General features: G+C 38.9%; 1 protein-coding gene across 1 annotated transcript in view; it reads left to right on the top strand.

Moving 5' to 3' along the window:
* Positions 1 to 24,524, top strand: part of KMO (kynurenine 3-monooxygenase) — a 63,098-nt gene that overhangs the window by 18,533 nt on the left and 20,041 nt on the right. The window contains 9 exon segments of the mRNA XM_043923551.1: positions 4,699 to 4,768; positions 5,060 to 5,157; positions 6,370 to 6,459; positions 12,006 to 12,054; positions 16,167 to 16,254; positions 17,836 to 18,001; positions 19,083 to 19,154; positions 20,561 to 20,682; positions 22,640 to 22,787. Coding sequence (XP_043779486.1) covers positions 4,699 to 4,768; positions 5,060 to 5,157; positions 6,370 to 6,459; positions 12,006 to 12,054; positions 16,167 to 16,254; positions 17,836 to 18,001; positions 19,083 to 19,154; positions 20,561 to 20,682; positions 22,640 to 22,787 — 903 coding nt within the window.

Here is a 24,524-nt window from a genome sequence, read left to right as displayed (position 1 = left end):
CTTCCTGACCCAAGGATTGAACCCACATCTCCCTGTTAGCAGGCAGAGTCTTTACCAATGAGCCATGTGGGAAGCCCTTAAACATTTATATGCATGAGCTCAAAAAAATAGATCTGAGTGGGAGATGTAAGTTTCTGCATCACCATGGATGTAGAAGATGGACCACTATGGATGCTTAAGAAATCCCAACACTTCGGTGGGCATGAAAACTGATACAGCCATTATGGAAAAAAGTATTGAGGTTCCTTAAAAAACTAGGAATAAATTTACCATATGACCCAGCAATCCCACTGCTGGGCACATACCCTGAGAAAACCACAATTCTAAAAGACATATGTACCCCAATGTTCATTGCAGCAATGTTTACGATAGCCAGGACATGAAAGCAACCTAGATGTCCATTGACAGATGTGGTACATATATACAATGGAATATTACTCAGCCATAAAAAGAAATGAATTTGAGTCAATTGTAGTGAGGTAGATGAAACTAGAGTCTCTTATACAGAGTGAAATATCAGGAAGAGAAAAACAAGTACTGTATATTAACAAATATATATGGAATATAGAAAAATGGTATTGATGAACCTAGTAGAGAATGGACTGTGGACACAGTGGAGGAAGGTGAGGGTGGGATGAATTGAGAAAGTAGCATTGATATATAAACACTATCATATATAAAATAGTTAGTGGGAAGTTGCTAAATAGCACAGGAAGCCCAGCCTGGTGCTATGTGGTGACATGGAGAGGTGGAATGGTGGGAGGGGAGGGAAGGGAGGGAGGGAAGGGATATATATACAAACATACATACATACATGTATTTATATATGTGTGTGTGTGTGTATATATATATATATATATACATAATTTGACTGATTCAAGTTGTTGTACAGCAGAAACTAACACAAAATTGTAAAATAATTTTCCACCAATTAAAAAAAAAAAGAAACCCCAACATTTGATTGTCCTACTTTGCATGGGTAAAAGAGAAAAAGAGGAAATGGCTAGAGATGCATAAAAAAACAACAGAAAATGAAGGAAGTTTAGTGTTTCAAGAAGAAAGGTTAGTTAGCAGTATTGAACGCTGCTGAAAGTTTGTGATAATTAAATGTGGATGGGTGTTATTAAATTCAAGTTGCTCAGTAGTGATAAATTAAACAAATCACTGCAATCTGTATAAAGCTATTTAGGAGAGCAACACACTAAAGCTTCAAGAAGACAATAAACAAAAATGTCTTCATAATCTCAAAGTAGGGAAAGATTTCTTAAGCAGTATATCAAATGCATTAACAGTAGTATAAAAGATTGATAAATGTTACTACACAAAAATAAAGAGATTCTCATCATTAAAGACACTATAGAATGTAAAAAACAAGCCACAGAATGGAAGAAGTTATTTGCAACGTTTTAAAATGACAGACCCTGTATTTAGATCTCTGTATAACTTTAAAGATCAATAGAAAAACACAGACAACCCAATAGAATATGGGCCAGAAAGACACTTTACGGAAGAGAAGATCCAAATAGGGAATCAACACATGAAAAAATGTTCAATCGCTTTAGAAATAGGTCTATTTATTTATGTAAATTAAAACCACACTTCTCCTCATCTTACCCAACCAATACTACATTTGAGAGTTTGAGAACACGTTGCTGTTTAGTCACCAAGTCATGTTCAACTCTTTGGGGCCCCATTCCCTGTCCATCACCATCTCCCAGAGTTTGCCCAAGTTCATATCCATTGAATCAGTGATGCCATCCAACCATTTCGTCCTCTGTCATCCTGTTTTCCTTCTGCTTCAATCTCTCCTAGCATCAGGGTCTTTTCCAATGAGTCAGCTGTTTGAATCAGATGGCCAAAGTATTGGAGTGTCAGCTTCAGCATCTACATCAGTCCTTCCAATGAAAATGCAGGGTTGATTTCCTTTAGGATTGACTGGTTTCATCTCCTTGCAGTCCAAGGGTATCTCAAAAGTCTCCAGCACCACAGTTCAAAAACATCAGTTCTTTGGCACTCTGCCTTCTTTATTGTCCAGCTCTCACATCCGTATATGACTATTGGAAAGACCATAGCCTTGACTATATGGACCTTTGTCAGCAAAGTGATGTCTTTGCTTTTTAACATACTGTCTAGGTTTCTCATAGCTTTTCCCGCCAAGAAGCAATCATCTTCTAATTTCATGGCTGCAGTCACCATCCACAGTGATTGTAGAGCCGAAGAAGAGGAAATCTGTCACTTCTTCCACATTTTCCCCTTCTATTTGCCACGAAGTGATGGGACCAGATGCCATGATCTTAGTTTTTTTAAAAAACATTGAGTTTTAAGCCAGCTTTTTTACTCTCTTCCTTCACCTTCATCAATAGGCTCTTTAGTTCCTCTTTGCTTTCTGGCATTAGAGTGGTATCATCTGCATATCTGAGGTTATTGATATTTCTCCTGGCAAACTTCATTACAGGTTGTAACTCATCCAGGCTGACATTTCTCATGATGTGCTCTGCATATAAGTTAAATAAGCAGGGTGACAATAAGTAGCCTTGTCATACTCCATTTTCAATCCTGAATCAGACACTTGTTCCATACAGAGTTCTAACTGTTGCTTCTTGACCCTCGTCCTGGTTTCTCAGGAGACAGGTAAGATAGGTAAGGTAGTTCCATCTCTCTAATATTTTACCACAGTTTTTTATTATCCACACAGTCAAAAGGCTTTAGTGTAGCCAGTGAAACAGAGGTAGATATTTTTCTGAAATTCCCTTGCTTTCTCTATGATCCAGTGAATGTTGGCAATTTGATCTATGGTTCCTCTGCCTTTTCTAAACCCAGCATGAACATCTGGCAAATATAAGCTCTCAGAGGCTGCTGGTGGGAAAACACATTAGTACAAAATTTTGAAAAACAGTTTGGCATAATAAAGTTGAAGATACATAAACCTTTGACCAGAGATTCCACTTCTGTGAATAAAACTCTAAAGAAAAATCATGCACACGTGTACCAGGATACATGTATGGAAGTGTTCTTTGCAGCTTGTTAATATTCTCAGGCCATCTTTTCACAATATTCACACACATCAAACCCTTATTCTATATATCTCTAAACTTGTATAATCTATATACCAATTATATCTGAACAAAACTGGAAAAATAATATTGTCAGGCCAGAAACAACTCTAATGTCCTTCAACAGGAAAATGGTTAAATCAGTTCAGTTGAGTTCAGTCGCTCAGTCATGTCCAACTCTTTTCGATCCCATGGACTGTAGCACGCCAGACTTCCCTGTCCATCACCAACTCCAGAGCTTGCTCAAACTCATGTCCTTTGAGTCGGTGATGACATCCAACCACCTCATCCTCTGTCATCCCCTTCTCCTCCTGCCCTCAATCTTAACCAGCATCAGGGCCTGTCCCAATGAGTCAGTTCTTTGCATCAGGTGGCCAAAGTATTGGAGTTTCAGCTTCAGCATCAGTTCTTCCAATAATTATTCCGGACTTATTTCCTTTAGGATGGACTGGTTGGATCTTCTTGCAGTTCAAGGGACTCTCAAGAGTCTTCTCCAGCACCACAGTTCAAAAGCATCAATTCTTTGGCACTCAGCTTTCTTTATAGTCCAACTCTCACATCCATACATGACTAGTAGAAAAACCATAGCTTTGACTAGACAGACCTTTGTTGGCAAAGTAATGTCTCTGCGGTCTAGGTTAGTCATAGCTTTTCTTCCAAGGATCAAACGTCTTTTAATTTCATGGCTGCAGTAACCATCTGCAGTAGTCTGTGAGATTTCATACAATGAAGAATCAAACAGAAAAAAATAAGAATCAACCAATAATGAAATGGATGGCCTGGAGTTTATGTGGGATCATACGGATGATCTCACCAGCATATGAGTGAGTTAAAGAAGCAGATGCAAAAAAATACATAAGTATCAAAAGCATGCAAATTAAATTTTGTTGCCTAGGGATGTATACCTAAGTGGAAAAACTATAAAGAAGCCAAGTTTGGTTATCACAGAAGTCAGAATGTTTACCTTTAGGAGAAAGTTTGAGGATTGTAACTAGGGGGAAGTTGGGGGAGCTATAGGAGATTGGCAATGTTCTACCTTTTTTGATCAGAGTCAATAAATGGGTGTTTGTTTTTTCTAATTATTCTGTAAACCATACTCATGGTTTGTGATCATTCTGTATGAAAGCTATATCTCATGATACGAAAGTTAAAAAAGAAGAAAAAAAAAAGAAGAAGAAAAAACCTAAAACTTCCTTGAAAACTATACAGTTTAAACTTCAGTTAATCCTATTATTCTTGCAAATGGCATTTTCCACTAGTGACTGGGTTAATCAATATGATGACTAAGGCTATGGCCACACATTATGTTGCACTTCAGTTCACTTCAGTCACTCAGTCATGTCCGACTCTTTGTGACCCCATGAACTGCAGCACGCCAGGCCTCCCTGTCCATCACCAACTCCCGGAGTTTACCCAAACTCATGTCCATTGAGTCAGTGATGCCATCCAACCATCTCATCCTCTGTCATCCCCTTCTCCTCCTGCCTTCAATCTTTCCCAGCATGAGGGTCTTTTCAACTGAGTCAGCTCTTTGCATCAGGTGGCCAAAGTATTGGAGTTTCAGCTTCAACACTTAGTCAGCAAAAATTCTCTATATTTGTGAAATCAGATAAAAATATGAAAAAATTTTGCTTTGATTTCCTAGGTTGGATCATTAAATGCATGCTTCCTTGCCAAGAGGAATTTCCAAGTTAATGTATATGAAGCTAGAGAAGGTGAGACAATGCTGAACAATGTGAGATGTGGTTCTGATTCTTTGACTTCTTACTCCTTTAGAGTTTAAAAAGAAAAAAAAAATTTTAAGGTAAACCGTTAGACTTCATTAAAACCCACAACAATCTAAATTTAATTTAATGCAAATTTATTACTATCCATATTTTCTTTAAAAGAGTTAACAAAATCTTTTAATTTGGTCCAGATGGCACCCATTTTTCAGGTATATGTGCTCACCCTATCTTAGGATATAAGAATTGTGTGTAACATGAGGTCTACTTCCAATGTCTTAGATATCCGAGTGACTAAATCTGCACGTGGAAGAAGCATTAATTTGGCCCTTTCTTGTAGAGGACGACAAGCCTTGAAAGCCATTGGCCTGGAAGATCAGGTACCTTGTGAATGCATTTTCCTTACAGAAGATAATACCTGTTGTTTTTCAACAATTGCACGGTCTTGATTTCTCTAAGTTCAAAGCAGCACTCAATGCCACAAAAATCGCTGCATGAGAACTGTTTTACAGAGGTTTTCAAACTTCTAAATTCACAACAGGGCGGACATTTCACACTTGAGGCACCTGACTGGGGAGGGGGCAGAGCACGTTGTGGGGCAGGTGGAAGTTGTACCAGGTGGAGACCTGATTATCACTTCTGACACTGGGCCATCAACAAGATGGTTAATCTTTGCCTTTTATTTGTGTGTGACCTGGGATGGCATCTGGAGTGAGAGGAGGCAGGCAACATCCATTCTTTTGACTACATAGGTCCATAATCTCTTATCACAATTCTGTACTCCATAAAGCTCTGGGACTAGGAAGCTTTTTCATCACCCATTCAGCAGCAAACGACCTGATGCAGACTTTATATAGCCTCTAAAAGAAATCGCTTTTTAGTGTGGATATGTTTTGCTAAAGAAATATTATGTTATGGGGTGGTGTCCTAGACTAGTCTGTGTGTCATGAACTATCCACATATGCACTCATTACCTGTCTAAACTCTGAAAAGTTCTGAATTCTGAAACCAACGAACTTTCAGTGTTTGGATAAAGATTGTGGGCCTGTTACAGATTTTCCTCATATAGACTCAAGATTGCCAAACTTCTCACTATCATGTATCTTGGAAATGTAAAGAGAAATAGTATATTTTTATTGACAGTATTTTTGTGAGAGTGTGTCTTTGAAATGATAAGTTTACATAAATGTTATTTGCATTTCCACATTTTTCTTAGGCATGAGTAGGAAAACACTTTGCACTGCATTTCAGGAATCCTGTGATTTACTCCTCATGCTTTATTCTTTTGTAATCATAAAAAAGAACTTAATCTCTGACAATGAACTATTTCCTCACTTGTAATATTTGTTTTAGGGCCAGATAAACTTTTAAGTCTATTTTAGAATCTAAAGTTAAAAAAGACCCTAAAAACTAAACTTTGTAGGAGCATACTTTTTATTAAATTTCTATCATACTGTGTTCCCATGGTCTTTTACATTATTTTTTTATTTTTGGAAAATTTTTGAATAATCACATTTTAGAGTCAATATCTATTTTATTGGCATGATGCTACGTTATGGAAATTGAAATAGACATCTCTGATTTTATTTCAGGTTGTATCCCGTGGTATCCCCATGAGAGCAAGAATGATTCACTCTCTTTCAGGAAAAAAGTCTGCTATTCCCTATGGGACAAAGTCACAAGTAGGTTTACCTGGTGATACTTTTTTTGTAAAATGGTAATAGCTGAGTCTAATATCTTGAACCAGCTACTTGCTTGTTGACCTTGCCTTTCTTCTCTAGCCCTGTTTTGACATTGTTTGCTTGTTTAGAATTCAAAAATACATACTGGTTAATTTATAGGAGATGCTTAGAAATGGCCCAGTCCCTAATAAGCATTCAATGGACTTTCCCCATGGTTCAGCTGTAAAGAATCCACCTGCAGTGTAGGAGTCTCAGGAGATGCAGGTTCAATCCCTAAGTCAGGAAGATCTCAGTTCAGTTCAGTTCAGTTGCTCAGTTGTGTCCGACTCTTTGTGACCCCATGAACTGCCGCATGCCAAGTCTCCCTGTCCATCACCAACTCCCAGAGTTTCCTCAAACTCATGTCCATTGAGTCAGTGATGCCATCCAACCATCTCATCCTCTGTCGTCCCCTTCTCCTCCTGCCCTCAATCTTTCCCAGCATCAGGCTCTTTTCAACTGAGTCAGCTCTTCATATCAGGTGGCCAAAGTATTGGAGTTTCAGCTTCAACATCAGTCCTTCCAATGAATACCCAGAACTGATCTCCTTTAGGATGGACTGGTTGGCTCTCCTTGCAGTCCAAGGGACTCTCAAGAGTCTTCCCCAACACCACAATTTCAAAACATCAATTCTTCGGCGCTCAGATTTCTTTATAGTCCAACTCTCACATCCATACACGACCACTGGAAAAACCATAGCCTTGACCAGACGGACCTTTGCTAGCAAAGTAATGTCTCTGCTTTTCAATATGCTATCTATGTTGGTCATAACTTTCCTTCCAAGGAGTAAGCATCTTTTAATTTCATGGCTGCAGTCACCAACTACAGTGATTTTAGAGCCCCCCAAAATAAAGTTACCTACTGTTTCCACTGTTTCTCCATCTATTTGCCATGAAGTGATGTGACCAGATGCCATGATCTTAGTTTTCTGAATGTTGAGCTTTAAGCCAACTTTTTCACTCTCCTCTTTCACTTTCATCAAGAGGCTCTTAACTTTTTCTTCACTTTCTGCCATAAGGGTAATGTCATCTGCATATCTGAGGTTATTGATATTTCTCCCGGCAATGTTGATTCTAGCTTGTGCTTCTTCCAGCCCAGCATTTCTCACAATGTACTCTGCATATAAGTTAAATAAGCAGGGTAACAATATACAGCCTTGACATACTCCTTTTCCTATTTCCAGTCTGTTGTTCCATGCCCAGTTCTAACTGTGGCTTCCTGACCTGCATACAGGTTTCTCAAGAGGCAGGTCAGGTGGTCTGGTATTCCCATCTCTTTCAGAATTTTCCACAGTTTATTGTGATCCACACAGTCAAAGGCTTTGGCATAGTCAATAAAGCAGAAATAGATGTTTTTCTGGAACTCTCTTGCTTTTTCAATGATCCAGCAGATGTTGGCGATTTGATCTCTGGTTCCTCTGCCTTTTCTAAAACCAGCTTGAACATCTGGAAGTTCATGGTGCACATATTGCTGCAGCCTGGCTTGGAGAATTTTGAGCATTACTTTACTAGCATGGGAGATTAGTGCAATTGTGTGGTAGTTTGAGCATTCTTTGGCATTGCCTTTCTTTGGGAAATGAAAATCCCCTAGAGGAGGGCATCTCAGCCCACTCCAGTATTCTTGCCTAGAGAATCCCATGAACAGAGGAGCCTGGTGGATGGGCTAGTCATTGGTGTCTCCAAGAGTTGGACATGACATGATTTACACATGCAAGTCAAGAACAGACTACACTAACTAAATGTACCTTTTCTATAAACAGTAATTGTCTTCCTGTGGGCGAGTTGCTGAGGAACTTGCAACCTGGGGACAACAGGCAGTAGTCCTATGAAAAGTTCTCTATGTTCACTATGAAAAGAACTCAGCCAAGCAATGGTAGGAGCACTCAGCTCTTATGTTCAGAGAGGGAGGAAATCTTTCACTTTCAGAGAAGGAAAAGCAAGGCTTGAAACAGATAGTTTGTTTAAATCTTCAATTGGCAACAAAATAGCATCATTCCAATCAAATAACAGTTTTTTTTATGGGGAGAATTGGGTGAGACCAAATTTCTAAAAAGCATAAATTTTTAAGTGTCAGGTGTGCATTGGATGAGAGCTTGCAAATGCACTTTGAGATAACAGAATCTCACAGCCGTCAGCAGCTTTAGATGCATGGACTCCAACCACCTTGCTTTACAGATAAAGAAACAGGCTGCATGACTATAGGAGGTCAACATTAAGGGAGAAACTGGACAAGTTTCCTTACAGACAACAACCAGTGAGCATGGTGTAGGAGGCCCTCACAGGCATGCTGGAAGTGCTGCTTAGCTACACTATTTCTTTTTTCTAAAATGAGAGTGATATTCTTCCCATAATAGGCATAATAGTCATTCCGCCTTTCTTTTGGATTAACACTGATTGTGCTGAGGAAATTCAATTCCTCATATCCATCTCTTCCCTGGAGATTGGACCAATACAGTATGAATAGATCAAGGAGTAAGATATGATTCAAAATAGCAGGGAAAGTGGATGAGAAGAGTGACTTGGACCTGAGACTAAAACTGACTTCCTGACTTTTACCAAGTGAGAAAGAGAGAGGGGTGAGGGAGAAACAGTTCCATCACCAGTGACTCCCCAAGAAGGTGAAAGTGTTGGTGCAAGTTTTCATTTCAAGGCCTTTAATACAGAAGAAGGAAATGATCCTTCTGCACTGAGGAATCCTGCCATTCCTCGATTCTTAAGAACTGGGTTAATGCTAAATTTATAGGTTTGCATCATTATTTTTATACTGGAGTCGAAAATGCGCCCTCCTTATCTTTTAAGAACTGTGTAAATTTGCTTTGAATTGGTCAATTCTATAACCTGTGGAAGGGCAAAGTCATCCCCATCACCCCAAGATTTCTTCCAGCATCCAGGGAGTGTGCGTATTGGCCTCTGCTGCCTCTTGATGTCCATTCCTTCTCCTCTAGTTTTGGTTATGTACCATGATAACCATACATGAAACTCATGATTTTTATCCATTTCCACACTCAAAATACATATTAATAGGCTTCCTCCTGGAACACAAACAAGATTTCAAGGGCAGAAGCAGCCATATTTGCCCATGAGGTTACTTTGCAGAAGGAAGCTACATGCCAAAGATGGTGGAGCAGAAAGGAGGAGGACACTGATGAACTTGTGGATGTCCCTGAGATACCTCTAGACTTTTTTTTTAAGTTAGAAAAAAAAGACAACTGTAGTGTATATAAGCTACTGTGGTCAGGTCTCTGTGCAAACAGCTAAAAATAATCCCTGACTCATTACTGCATGTAAAGCTCATGGTAATTTGCACAGTGCTAAATAAATTATATTTGAGGAAAAAAATACACATGAATATACTGAAGACCTGGGGGGTCATGGAAGGCACACGTTGTACAGTGCACAGCAAACAATTCATAAGTTCCTACTGTATACAATTTGACTTCTGAAATCTTTTCTATATCCCTTTCTCTGAGCCTTCCTCCCCTAGCTGTTATTTTCTCTGCCCTCTCTCCTTTGCTATGACCGTCTTGCTGGTTCCTCTCATTTCCCTCCCCAGTTGCCAAATATCAAAATATTCTCTAACATACAGAGCAGGCCAGAGTTCCCCCAATTCCTATTCCTAAACTCCTGTACCCAAAATAAAGAAATGACACCCCCTTACTAGAAAACATTCTCATTTGAAGTCTATCAGGACAACAATGTAAACACTTTTTCCTAGCATATTTGAAAAAGTCAGCCCTGCAACTATTGTCTTACAAATCTCCGAAGAAGATTATCCTATTTCCTTTAGGTTTTCTTAGTGGGTTTTTTGGTTACAAGAGTCACTTTACAGCTCTTCACTTGTTTGTTCTTGTTCTTACTTATTCTTCACAAGGTAAGCTGTTTAGAATATGTATTGGAGAAGTGAAGCTTGATGTCAGTGACTCTAAGTTATGGTTAATTTAGGAAACTGCCCAAAGATATGGAGCAGAATAGACCAGGACTCTCCCTAGTGTTCTGCAGGACCAACATGTCTATTGGTTCCCAGATGATCAGCCCCCAGTTTATCTCATCTAAGGGATCAGCTGACAAGGAGAGAATATTTTCCTTATGTTAATAAGACTTCATAATTTGCATGTTTCCTAGTATACTTAGAATAACAAGTGTGGTTTCTGTTGAAATGCAAACATTAATAATGTAGAAGACTGGAAAACAGAACCATAAGGCAGAGAATTACAAAGTTCCTGTTAATTTTAATTTATGACAAAGACACAGGAAGCTCCTCCTCAGTCTACTATTGTCTCTTTAGCATGACCAAGTTATTTTTACACCAAGTATAGATTTAGATGTTAATTTTATATGCCTATATTTGAATGGGATCAAGATGAATAAAAGACCATATTTGTGTTAAATGTTGTAATGTCCCATAATTTTGAAATTTACATGCTTTAAATTTTTAAAGCAATAAACTTGTCCTGAATTGCAATACTGCATTATGACCTTCATGAGCCCTAAGTGAGTAAGAGTAGTGAAGTCACTCAGTTGTGTCCGACTCTTTGCGACCCCATGGACTGTAGCCCACCACACTTCTCTGTCCATGGGATTCTCCAGGCAAGAATACTGGAGTGGGTTGCCATTTCCTTCTCCAGGGGATCTTCCCAACTCAGGGATTGAACCTGGGTCTCCTGCATTGAAGGCAGACGCTTTAACCTCTGAGCCACCAGGGAAGCAGATAGACACTTTTGCTTTGTGGGACCCTATAAATCAATAAATATTAAAAATTAGACTATATGAGCACACTGATATAAAGATTACATTAAGCTTTAATATAATCCAGACTGGATTTATTCTTATCTTTTTAAGAATTAATGTGTATTATATTCTTATATTCATATTCTTATATTTATTTTTTCTTATGATTTTGAAATAAACTAAAATTATTTTCATGAACCCCTAAAAGTATCATAGGCCCTATGCACTGTTTGACTGGGTCTCATGGAAAAATCGGCCCTGTGAAGTCAGAAACAACCACTGCATGTCCCATGTACTGGAGCCTACCTATTCCTACCAACCCTCACCCTAACACAACCACACCACACACTCACACAGCCTTTCAAATTGAAATGAAAATTTCAAAGTAGTTTCTTTGGAAAATAATACATTTATTCTAGTAATGTTGTCATTTCTGAAGTTTTTTTTTCACAGCTTGATTTGGAGACCTAAGATGAATATTTGAGATTTATGTTTGATAGTTAAAACAACTTAGTGAAAATGATATTTTTGGTACCAAAAAAAGATTTATTTTTATATAGTATCAAACTTTGAAAAAGCCTAAGTTTAAATTTGAACATTGTATTGCATGTATTTGATTAAAGTGTTTATAGAAAAAAGGCTCCTTACTTAAATGGTTGTAAAGCTGAGCTTGCAACCTTCTGATAAATAATTAGTATTTTCTATCGCTAAGTGAATAACATAGAAGCATATTTGCCCATTCTCCAGAAACAAACAGTATCTACTATATTTTTCTTGTAGTATATTCTTTCTATAAGCAGAGAAGATCTAAACAAGGATCTACTGACAGGTAAGTCCAATGCTTTATTCACCAGCCCTCATTTTCAGCAAAGCACGTGAGACTAATCTCGTCACATAATTAATTGAAACTTGTTTACCACTCCTTCTTAGGGGTTATTAAGAGCAAGACTATGTACAATACAAAGTGTTTCTTTAAAAATACTGGTGGTACATCTTCCAGCATCTCTTTTTCATCTTATCAATGGTCTAAGTAAAAATTGTTTGTTCAGCATGTATTGAATCCCTATTATCTTCTAGGCACTGGGTTGAATGAGTGCCTCAGTTAAGAACTCACAATCTAGTGGAAAAACAGATATGCATATATAACCATTTTCAAAGAGACACAAGCAGATTTTTTTTATCAGAAATATGAAAAGCAATAGTGTGAAGACTGATAGAGGGCTGCAATTTTTTTAAGTATTATGAAAATCGCTGTGTGCAAAAGCAAGAGTCTGGACTAAAGCTACAGCCAAGTGGTTGGGAAGAGGTATAGATTCAAGATATCTGTAAGAGACAAAATTAGATGCAGGGTGTAGGAAGTTGAGGAAGAGGAAGGTGTACATAAGCCTGAAGATTCTCATGTGCCTAACTAAGAAGACCTAGACCTATCCCTTAATTGAAAAGCCCCTGGACTGCAAATTAAATTTGTATCCTGGATAATCAGTCCAATCACATTCCATGTAACCCTTGATCATAGTACATATGAATTTGTACTAAACAAATTCATTCCATGCAAAGCATGCCATTAGTAGTTCTACTATCTTTTAAATCAATCAATCCCTCTCAACGCATCCTAGCAGCCTCTGACTTTTGGAGAGCAGAGCTTCCAGTTATTTATCTGTGTTTCTCCACATTCCCCTACCTAGGGTGAGTTTGTAACGTGTCTGTTGAATTGAACTGATCTGAACTGAACTGGGAGGAGGAGTGAAGGGGAAGGTCACTCTAGTTGATTCACGAGGGCTCAGAAATAGGGTTTAGTATTTGTCTTAATTCCATTTCTTTACTTGTATTTGTAAGACTGACTTTTGGATGAGTAGATAAACGGCTAGGTTGCTTTATATATTCATGCTGATCTTAAGAAACTACCAAACAGCTTTTAAAAATAATGGAAAATATTCTTTGATGTCTTAAGCAGTATGATAATAACTGCTTTATATTGCATCAATTTTTCCAAACAACTCTGTGAAGTAAGAATTGTGTTTACCTCAGTTTTGTACCTGGTAAAGGAAGCTTAGAGAGGACCACAGTGCAGCAGGTTACACTGTTAATAAGTAGTAGAATCTGGATTGAACTTGAGTCTGTCTATTCCAAAGTCCATCCTTTTGACTATTAGTCACTGCCTCCAGTAATATATAGGAAACACTGATAATATGGAGCTAAAACATGGGGAATATCCACCTTGCATGCTCCCTTGTTTTTCATTAGGTACACATTGCACAGCATACAACTTCATAAATGGCATAAATATGTTAATAAAAAGAACACTGAACCTCTTGATTTCTAAACTGTTTGGCACACAAAGTTCTTTTACACAGCTCTTATTCCTTTACCTGGCATCAGATTGTGAGCCGCCTATTCCACAGATAAATGCTCATTCCTTCTGATAGAACAGCCTCCCCTCTGAAAGTACTGTAACTACATCATTTTCCTGCATCAGCTTTTCATGTGGGGTTGTTTCATGGTTTACTGTCCTGTGGGATGTTAATAACTGTTAAGTAAAACAAACAAAAACAATATGTGATCAGGTAAATTTGATAAACTTAAAACCTGCATTGGGCTTCCCAGGTGGCCCTAGAGATAAAGAACTCATCTGTTAATGCAGGAGATATAAGAAATGTGGGTTCAATCCCTGGGTCAGGAGGATCCCCTGGAGGAGGGCATGGCAACCCACTGCAGTATTCTTTCCTGAAGAATCCTATGGACAGAGGAGCCTCATGGGCTACAGTCCTTGGAGTCGCAACAAGTTGAACACAACTGCAGTGACTTAGCACACACACAAGAAAAAGCTAAAGCTAAGTCACTTCAGTCGTGTCCGACTCTGTGCGACCCCATAGACGGCAGCCCACCAGGCTCCCACGTCCCTGGGATTCTCCAGGCAAGAACACTGGAGTGGGTTGCCATTTCCTTCTGCAATGTGTGAAAGTGAAAAGTGAAAGTGAAGTAGCTCAGTCGTGTTCGACTCTTAGCAACTCCATGGACCGCAGCCTACCAGGCTCCTCCATCCATGGGATTTTCCAGGCAAGAGTACTGGAGTGGGGTGCCATTGCCTTCTCCAACACACAAGCAAACAGGCATCAAATTAGTTTTAAAAGTTCTAGGACCTCCCTGGTGACCCAGTGGCTAAGACTCCATGCTCCCAATGCAGGGGGCCCAGGTTAAATCTCTTGTCAGGGAACTAGATCCCACCTGCCACAACCAAGAGATCCCACATGCTGCAATGAAGACCCAGTGAGACAAATAAATACATAAATAACTATTAAAAGCCTTTTCTTACAGTACTTTCAGGGCCTTTATTCTACTAGTCTGCAGTGTAGATTTTCTAGGGCAATGCTGTCTAAGATATGACCACAAATGCCAGCCATATGCATAATTTAAAACCTTATATTAATCAAAATAGAAAACCTACAAAGAAATTGGTGAAATTAATTTTAATAGTATATTTAACCTAATATATCCAAAATATTATTATTTCAATGTATAATCTATGTAAGAAAGCTACTCCTGAGACATTTTATTCTTTTCTTTTTTTTTTGACTAAGTTGTCAAAACCCAGTGGTTGCATCCCATCTCCATTCAGAACAGCCACATTTTAAGCACTCAAGAGCCACATGTATCTGGGGACCAAGAAGGCACAGTCAGAGGGTCAGAGTATGAGCATTTCTGTAATGACTATGACACAGAACAATTATTTCAGTTATCACAGGACTAGTGTTCCATGGAAAATTCTTTGAGCTGCATAAATTCCTCTACATTTAATTTGAAAAAAATATTTATAAAAAGGTTGATTCCACAAACACATTTTGTGTTTGTCAAAGATACCCATAGTGGTTCGAGTAAACTCTGCTTTCTCTAAGTTATTTGTCAAAAGATTTCTTAAACATAGATAAGTCTTTGGCTTATCTCCAATTTCAATATCCTAAAGCTTCCAATCCTGTGTTCAAGAATCTTAAAGTCTGCAAACCCCAAATCAAACTCAAGCAAAGCAGAACAACAACAACAAAAAAACAAAAACCTGAGATGAAAAGGAGAGATGGGTACAGATGGGTACAGAAGTCAGACTTCTGGCTTATTTTTCCTAAATTCTTTACTTTGTGTGATCTTAGTCATCTTACTTTTCCCTCCAGAAGCTCAGTTACTTCATTTATGAAATGAAGAGTTTTGAAATAAACTATCTCTGAGGTCTACACCAGCTCTAACGTCTACATTCTGATTTGTGGCTCTAGGAACAATAAATAGCCCCTAATTATAGATCTCCTGCTCATGAGAAAAACTAGGAACAAAAATAATGTTTTACTACAGCGATAAGAACATAATTAATAGTTCAGAAAATGAAATTCACTATAGATTTTTAGCAGGCCAAAAAAGCACTAAAATAATTTTATTCTATTTATTAAGAGGTTTCTAATCTTCTTACTCACTTTCCCCTAACTATTTCAGTGTTTGATTACAAAAAGATCTATATTTATATATAAATCATCTATATTTACAACAAATTGAGTCAGAAGTCTAGAGGACTTGCTAAAAAGAGATACAGAGTCAGACATAGTATGAAAAAAGAAGTTTGACTGACTATTTCCAATCACAAACTAAGCCTTAATTTGGGGGTAACTTTAAAATATGTGATGATTACTTCTTTCCTAGGGTGCCAACAATTACAATGATGCAAGAATATAAATAGTTAGATTTTTTTTTTGATGGAGACAATTAATTTTTATTTATCTCTTTTACTACCATATTATCCTAGAACATTTGCCAAACAGTTGTCAAATCACATTTTAACTGATTCGTGTTTACACTGTTAAGTATCTCTACCACACTGTTCTCAGAAAATGATTAATTCAATTTAAGTGAACTAAGAATTGGAATTTCAATTCCATTAGTTTTCTCTCTTTGTTTCCTCAGCTGTTGAGAAATACTCCAATGCAAAAGTGCACTTTGGCCACAGGCTGGTGAAATGTGATCCTGAGAAAGGAGTGATCACAGTGCTTGGGTAATCACCGGTCAGCCCTTTGACTTCAGAGGTGAAGGGCTGAAGTGGAGAACTGTGCCTGTAAACTTTGCTCTTGACTTCTTTCAAAGAGTTAAATGATTACTAACAGGGTAATTCAAGTAGTTTCTACAGTCAAGTAATTTTGTGTTGATCATTAGCACCAGTATTTTTCCTGATTCTCCTGCTCACTCATCTTCTTAACAGTATTCTAGACTGGTAACCATACTCTGCTTCTAACACTCTCCTAACTTGAAACAGATAACTGCACTGCTCTGCTCCTCTCCTCTTTCTGAATACTATTGTCTGCCTCCCCTTGGCTGAGCCCATTTCCTCTAAAGTTCCAAGCCTCATATCCCACTTGGGGGATATATCTTGGATTCACAGTTTGTTCAACAACTACTTGTAAATTCACATTTCTATTTGTAATAATAATAATAATAACCCTTATTTCAATCTTAATATTAATTTCCCTTTAAACACCTTTGCAAGTACTTCTTGCCATAATCTCACATGTATCTAAAATTTTGAACATCTGTTTGTCCTGCTCCTAACTTCCCTAGTTTGTTATTGTTGCTGTCTAGATGCTCAGTCAAGTCCAACTCTTTGTGACCCTGTGAACCATAGACCACCAGGCTCCTCTGTCCATGGGATTCTCCAGGCAAGACTACTGGAGTGGGCTGCCATTTCCTTCTCTAGGGGCTCTTCCCCACCCAGGGATCAAACCTGTGTCTCCTGCATTGGCAGGCAGATTCTTTACCACTGAGTCACCTGGGAAGCTGACTTACCTAGTACTTTTAACCAAATAATCAGAATCATTCTTGATGTACCCCTTTCCTTATTTTCTCCTATTTGACCTGAAAACATTTCCCAGTGTCTCATGCTTCCTGTCTGCCTCAGAGCCTATGTTGTCCTTTCTCCTGAGCACCACAATCCTTGGGATCTCACCCCTACACGTGTAGGCTACTATAGTGGCTTTGTCTCCATTTCCTCTCCCTTCTGCACTGTGGCTCCACTGCAGTGTTTCTACTCCTAAGTAAGCTGTCTTAAATTACTACTCTTCATAACACCACCTGCCCAATGGAAATATATTGTTTTCTCCCAGTGGCCAGAAGAATGTATTTAAACCTTGCATCTTAACATTCAAAATTCTCTTCTCCTCCCTCCCCAATTGTATTCTTTTCTTAAATTCCTCTTCTGATCTCCTCTAAGACAAATGTGCTGCTCCTAGAAGATCTTGGTCACGTCCCTGTGGTTGTTCATACGCTTTCTCCATTTGAAAGACTTTTCCTTCTTTTCAAGGTTCTCTTCCTTCATGCAGGGAACTCAGCTCTTAGGCTTCTGTGGCCTAGCATGTCTTTAGGAATCAGTATGACTCTGTGTTACCCTCATTCTCATAAGCAAACCCATGACTTGGACAAATGTTGTCTTCGTTTTATAGCTATCGACTCAAAGCTCTAAATCAGATATGTAAAAGTGAGGAGTGGCCCCATTATTAAGTCACTACTTTTTATACCCAACAGAGGTACTTCATCATTTTCACCACTAGACTTTTTTTTCTTTATGGTTTATTTTATTTTTCAGACAGGACAAAGTTCCCAAAGATGTCACCTGTGACCTCATTGTAGGATGTGATGGAGCCTTTTCCACTGTTAGAACTCACCTCATGAAGAAACCCCGCTTTGATTACAGTCAACAATACATTCCTCATGGGTACATGGAGCTGAGTATTCCACCTAAGAATGGGGATGTAAGTCCTTCCCTTTCTTTTCTCCTTCCTACAACTCTCCCCCTCCCATGCCCCATATTAGTAGAGAAGTGTATTCCAGTGCATTTGTTCTCAGCAGCATGTTAAGGTCTGCCAAAGTACTACGTATTCAATAATGCATAATAAATTGGATGTACAGGTGTCCTTTTAATAATATCACTCTCACTCCCTTATCTTTCAATATGTTTTCTTGAATACGGAAGAAAGGAAAGAAATTACAACTACCTTTTTCTATTATATCTTGGGAAAAAATTAAAAAAAAAAAAAACAAGTTGGGAATCAACTTTGTGTACTGACAGTCCAGAGTTCTTATACTCATGATTAAATAAAAAAAGTTATTAAATAAAGTGAACACTGAGTTGTTGCAAAGAGACTTGCATTGCATGTTTCTTATTTCCTGGAGTCTGTATTAAAGCATACATGGCCGGAGGCAAATACGTAGTATGTGTATTGTGTGTTGAGGAAATTTAAAATACCAACAGAAGAAATCAGGATCTTGGATTATAAGTAATAAAAGGTACACAGCATTAGTTAAATACTTGATTTGCATGTAAAACATACATTTTAAGGTACTGATTTAACCTATCCTATTTGAAATTCAAACGTTTAGTCTGTTTGGGATAGCAATATTATATACCACTTTTATGGGCTTCCCAGGTGACTCAGTGGTAAGGAATCTGCCAATGCAGGAGATACGGGTTTGATCCCTGGGAGGGGAAGATCCTCTGGAGGAGGAAATGACAACCCACTCCAGTATCCTTGACAAGACAATTCTATGGACAGAGGAGCCTGGTGGGCTACAGTCTATGAGGTCGCAAAGAGTCTGACATGACTGAATGACTAACACTTCTAACACCCGGGGAATTAAGTGGGAGCTCATCTTTAAGCAATTTTTTCACAGCAAGCAAACTGTCTTTGCTTAAACTTTATGTTTGGAGAGACTTGCAGTGATCTAAATTGCTGTGGAAACAAGTATAACATAAACAGAGTCATTGTGCCTTATTTGTTAATGCAGATGAGCTGCATTAATTCACTAATTGTATATATGTATTTTCCCCTGCAGTATGCCATGGAACCTAATTATCTACATATTTGGCCTAGAGATACCTTTATGATGATTGCACTTCCTAACACGGTAGTGTAAAATTTTTTATTAACTGTCATTTTGCCTATATGATTAATGTTTTTTGTTACTTACTTTTATATGCTATATGCCTGTATGTAGTCAACTTCATCATTGTCTAGTCTGTTTAATGATTACATCTGAAACTTTGGGGATATTGAAGAAAAACCTGAAGGAATACAAGTTATTTACTTTGGAAAGGATATTTAACATATATAAATGACTAACGGGGGGCTGTGTGTGGTGGTACCTGACCTCCACCTCCCACAAGGCAGTGCAGGAGGAAACTGCCCCCAAATAAAGCCAAAGATATTTAGGTTATATATTAGGAAGTATTTCTCATCCTTTAAGGTCTGTAGGGCATTTGAATATTCATTATCAAAAAGGAGCATGGCTGTTCTTTCATTAGACCTTAGAGACTTTTTTGCTATCAGTCCTGGGTGTTCATTGGAGGGACTGATGTTGAAGCTGAAACTCCAATACTTTGGCCACCTGATATGAAGAGCTGACTCATTGGAAAAGACCCTGATGCTGGGAAAGATTGAAGGCGGGAGGAAAAGGGGACAACAGAGGATGAGATGGTTGGATGGCATCACCAACTCAATGGACATGGGTTTGGTTGGACTCCGGGAGTTGGTGATGGACAGGGAGGCCTGGCGTGCTGAGGTTCATGGGGTTGCAACAAGTTGGACATGACTGAGCGACTGAACTGAACTGAACTGAACTGAACAGAATATATACATATATAGAGATTCCCATGTGGCTCAGTGGTGAAGAATCCAACTGCAGTGCAAGAGATGCAAATTCAATCCCTGGGTCAGGAAGATCCCCTGGGGAAGGAAATGGCAATCCACTCCAGTATTCTTGCCTGGGAAATCTCATGGACAGAGGAACCTGGCAGGCTATAGTCCATGGGGTCACTAAAGACTTGGACATGACTTAGTGACTAAACAACAATCTCTATATATAATATAGACATATATACCTATTTACATTTCTCTGGTTGGTCTTTTATTTACCCTTTTTTTTTTCTTTCTCTTGTCAAGAATCCTGGGGTCCAAGGCCCTAATGTCATAGAGTCTTAAATGGAATAACAGTAAAGAAAAAAAAGAGGAGAATTCAAATCCAATGCACCTATTAATAGTATAAGGAGTGCAGTGTTTGCTTGGTGAAAATATCTGGAGTTTACAGTATAGAAAGTTTCCTAATAACCAAGAAGCAGGGGTGCACCTGGGGACCCCGGACCGAGCTTTTCCTGGGGAGTGAGGGAAGAAAGTGAGGGTGCCTTTCCTGTCTGCTTGGACACTCCTCCCAGAGTCCCCTGAGCCACAGCAAACACTCTGAGATTGAGGGATCTATCTTAGGGCAGCATCGCCTGACCCCCAATCTCTCACACACTGTTCCCCTTCTCATCACAGAACAAATCTTTCACGTGTACTTTGTTCATGCCTTTTGAAGAGTTTGAAAAACTGCTAACTGGTAGTGATGTGCTGGACTTCTTCCAGAAGTACTTTCCGGATTCCATCCCTCTAATTGGAAAGTAAGTTTCAAGATGTCCAATTGTGCCTTTTGCCCCCTTGGTTTGAAGTATTCAAAATTCAGATAAAGAGCACCTTATTTCAGCTTTTGTTAAAAATGACCTGTAATGCAGTGACCTGGGCGGGAAGCCTGCATGTGTGCTAATTCACTTCCCTCATGTCTGACTCTGCGATCCCATTGACTGTGGCCCGCCAGGCTCCTCTCTCCACAGGGTTTCTCCAGGCGAGAATACTGGAGTGGGTTGCCATGCCCTCCTCCAGGGGATCTTCCCGACCATACAGTAACCTGGATGGGAAACCTAGATTACAGCAAAAGTCCAAGAGGATCTTACGCTGCAAACAGGAATTCTGAAAAAACCCAGGCCTGGCCGGTTTCTCTGGGAAAGACAAGCCTCCAGTGTCCATGGGCCTTTTATGTTCTCTGTGCAGGTGCTCGGGCCCCATAGGTCTCGGTGTAACACAGAGCTTGGCTGTGCTCCCTCCTGCTGGTGGGAACACAAATATGTATGATGGACCCTCAAGTCTCAGGTCCACCAGTTGCTAACTATATAAGTATTCCTATGTCTCATACCCTTCACAGTAAAATGCTGATGATGGTTGTACCTGCCCCAAAGGGTTGTTGTGCGGAGTAAAGGGAATAATGCCTATAAACCATTCAGCACAGGGCCAGGCATGTATAAATTTTCCCAAACTGATAGCTAATTGTCCCAGCTGCCTGGTTTCTGAGTCTTAGCTCCTCTGGCCCATTTCAACATCACCACCACATGGACCTTGTCATTTGGTCTCACTCACTGCCTCTCTCTCCTGTCCCTCTGTCCTAGAACCTAACTCACATTCCACCTCCACTGACATCTTCATGATGGCAGCACAATGCTGCAGAAAGAGCAAGGTTTTAACACTACTCTTGTCCCTGACTTCCTTGGGGCTCAGATTTTTCATCACTAAAATAGACATCAGGATGCCTTACTTTTAGGGCAATTTTGAAAATTAAATGAGTTAATTATGTAAAAGGGATATCCCACTGCCAAGTCATAGCAGATCTTTTTGAAAATTGTCAGTTCTCATCCTTTCCTGCATATCAATTCCATTGCTATGTTGGTTTCTCCTTCTCTGGCATTGAAGGGAAATCTCTGCATGCCAAAATTTAGCCCTTAGATACTTTTGGAACTTGTTCTGTGGCTATTTCTTGGCTCTCTCACTAGATGTAAGATCATCTAGTGTATGTACATAGGATTCCCAGATGGCTCAGTGGTAAAGAATCCACCTATCAATGCAGGAGATGCAAGAGACATGGGTTTAATCACTGGGTTGGGAAGATCCCCTGGAGGAGGAAATGGCAACCCACTCCAGTATTCTTGCCTGGAAAATTCCACAGACAGAAGAGTCTGGCAGGCTATAGTCCATAGAGTCACCAAGAGTCAGACACAGCTGAGCAAGTACACATGATAAATGTAGATAGTACTTCTCTACCTATAGCGCCCACAAAACCTCTGTAGATGCTTGAGTGATACTAGCTTGATTCCAATTGTTTATTTCCAGATACACATGGACTCACTTAACTTAATTTTGGTTTGTTGGGTGTTAATGAAATACACAACTGCATCTTATTTTTTTCCAAGGAAACCTGAAACATACCAACGTAGCTGAAAATTGTGTGATTTATGTGCTAGATAATGAAAGGTTCCTGACATATAACACAGGCATATTTCAAATTATTCAAATTCAGCTACTCTTGTTCTTTTTGGATGATTAACATTGTTTCAAATTAAGAATGTAGCTAGAACAATGGAATTTGGGGACTAGAAGAAACTTCAACTCTCTAGCTCCTGTCTTCTTCCTGGCATTCTCATGTATATTTCAATGAAATATTATGTTGACAAAGCCAGTAAATCTGAAAGAATTATGCAGTATTTAATACCCAGCTTAACATTTTTACATTTTGGTTGTTTTCTTCCGAAGGCAAGCCCTGGTACAAGATTTCTTTCTGTTGCCCGCCCAGGCCATGATATCTGTTAAGTGCTCTGCTTTTCACTTTAAATCACACTGTTTGTTGATGGGAGATGCTGCCCATGCCATAGTGCCCTTTTTTGGGCAAGGAATGAATGCGGTAAGTTCTTTTTCAGTAGGTAAGTCCCTCAAACTTTTCTGGGCCCATCTCAACTAAAATAGCTTAAGGAAAAAAGAAAAGGTTAAAACTATCCCCACATAATCTCTGTGAAAGCAATCAATTCAACAACCCCACCAGCTATTTAACTAGATTGATCTCTGTGTGTAGTCAATTCTTGGATTCTTGATCCAGACATTTAATGCATAAAAAATCATAAAGCGTAAGATAGTTTTCTGTTCAGTTAGAAAATGTATTGATAATTTGAAATTTAGGAACTTGACTGTCAGAAATTCAAGGCTTAATTTTTAAAAGTATTTATTTCTTTGGCTGTGCCAGGTCTTAGTTGTGAAATGCAAATTCTTAGTCACGGCATGGCATGTGAGATCTAGTTTCCTAAACAGGGATCTAACCCAAGCCTGGGAGCACGTTGGGAGCATGGAGTCTCAGCCACTGGACCACGGAAGTCTCCAAGACTTCATTTTTAAAGTATATTTTTTTTCTTGAAATTATAATGTTAGTATCAAAAAAGAAAAATATCCCAGGGACATCCCTGATGGTCCAGTGGTTAAGACTCCACCTTCCAATGCAGAGGGGGCATGAGCTTGATCCCTGGTCCAAGAACTAAGGTCCCACAAATGATGAGGTGCAGCCAAAAATTAAAAAAGAAGAGAGAAAAATATCCCAAATTATCTTTTCTTTCTTCTCATGCTTTTTCATCCCACAGGAAAGGAAAACACAATTAATAGAGTTAAATAAAATGATAAAACGGACTAGACGTTGAATACTATTGCTTTCATGGAAATTTTACCATTCTGGCTAGAACAATGTATCAGAAAAGGAATACTGTTCAAATATTGAATGTTAATTTTAAGGAATTCTAAAATAATTGTCTAGACAAACAATCATTTTAAGTGCATGTGTGTTTGATTACTAATATTATAGTTTTATAACCATAGTCTTATATTGCTTTGATTTATGGAATATATTCCAAGAATAAATAACTTGTGAATATAATCAATTATATTTTCATCTAATTAGTGGTAAATATTTTGTTTTACAAAACATAATGGGAGGTGGGATCAAGTTAGAGTAGGAGGACCCTGAGCTTACTTCCTCCCTTGGGCAGTGACTGCCATTGAGCCAAGGAGAAGCCCTGGCTGCACCTGAATCTGGCTTTAGTCCCTCTGAAACCAGTCCTGTCTCTCACCAAGGAGGTGGTGGCCAGCACACCCTAGGGGAAAGTGTGGCCCATGCTCACTTTAGATATACTCTCCCACCAAAGTCACTAGGCACATGCAGACTGAATAGGACATCACAGAACATACCTTCAAGACCAGGACAGGTAACTTTCACATAATTTCATAGAGATGGTGAAAGCTGGAGAAGACTCTTGAGAGTCCCTGGGACAACAAGGAGATCCAACCAGTCAATTCTAAAGAAAATCAACCCTGAATATTCATTGGAAGGACTGATGTTGAAATTGAAGTTCCAATACTTTGGCCACCTGATGTGAAGAACTGACTCATTGGAAAAGACCCTGATCCTCAGACAGATTGAGGGAGGAGAAGTGGGCGACAGAGGATGAGATAGTTGGATGGCATCATCAACTCAATGGACATGAGTTTGAGCAAACTCCGGGAGATAGTGAAAGACAGGGAAGGATATTGTTACAGTCCATGGGGTCGCAAAGAGTGAAACACGACTGAACAACAACAAGAGAAAGTTAAACAAAATTGT

Source organism: Cervus elaphus, chromosome 14 (genome assembly GCF_910594005.1).
Source record: "Cervus elaphus chromosome 14, mCerEla1.1, whole genome shotgun sequence".
Lineage (NCBI taxonomy): Eukaryota > Metazoa > Chordata > Mammalia > Artiodactyla > Cervidae > Cervus > Cervus elaphus.
Note: the sequence above shows the minus strand (reverse complement) of the source record. Positions and strands in the feature narration are given on the sequence as shown.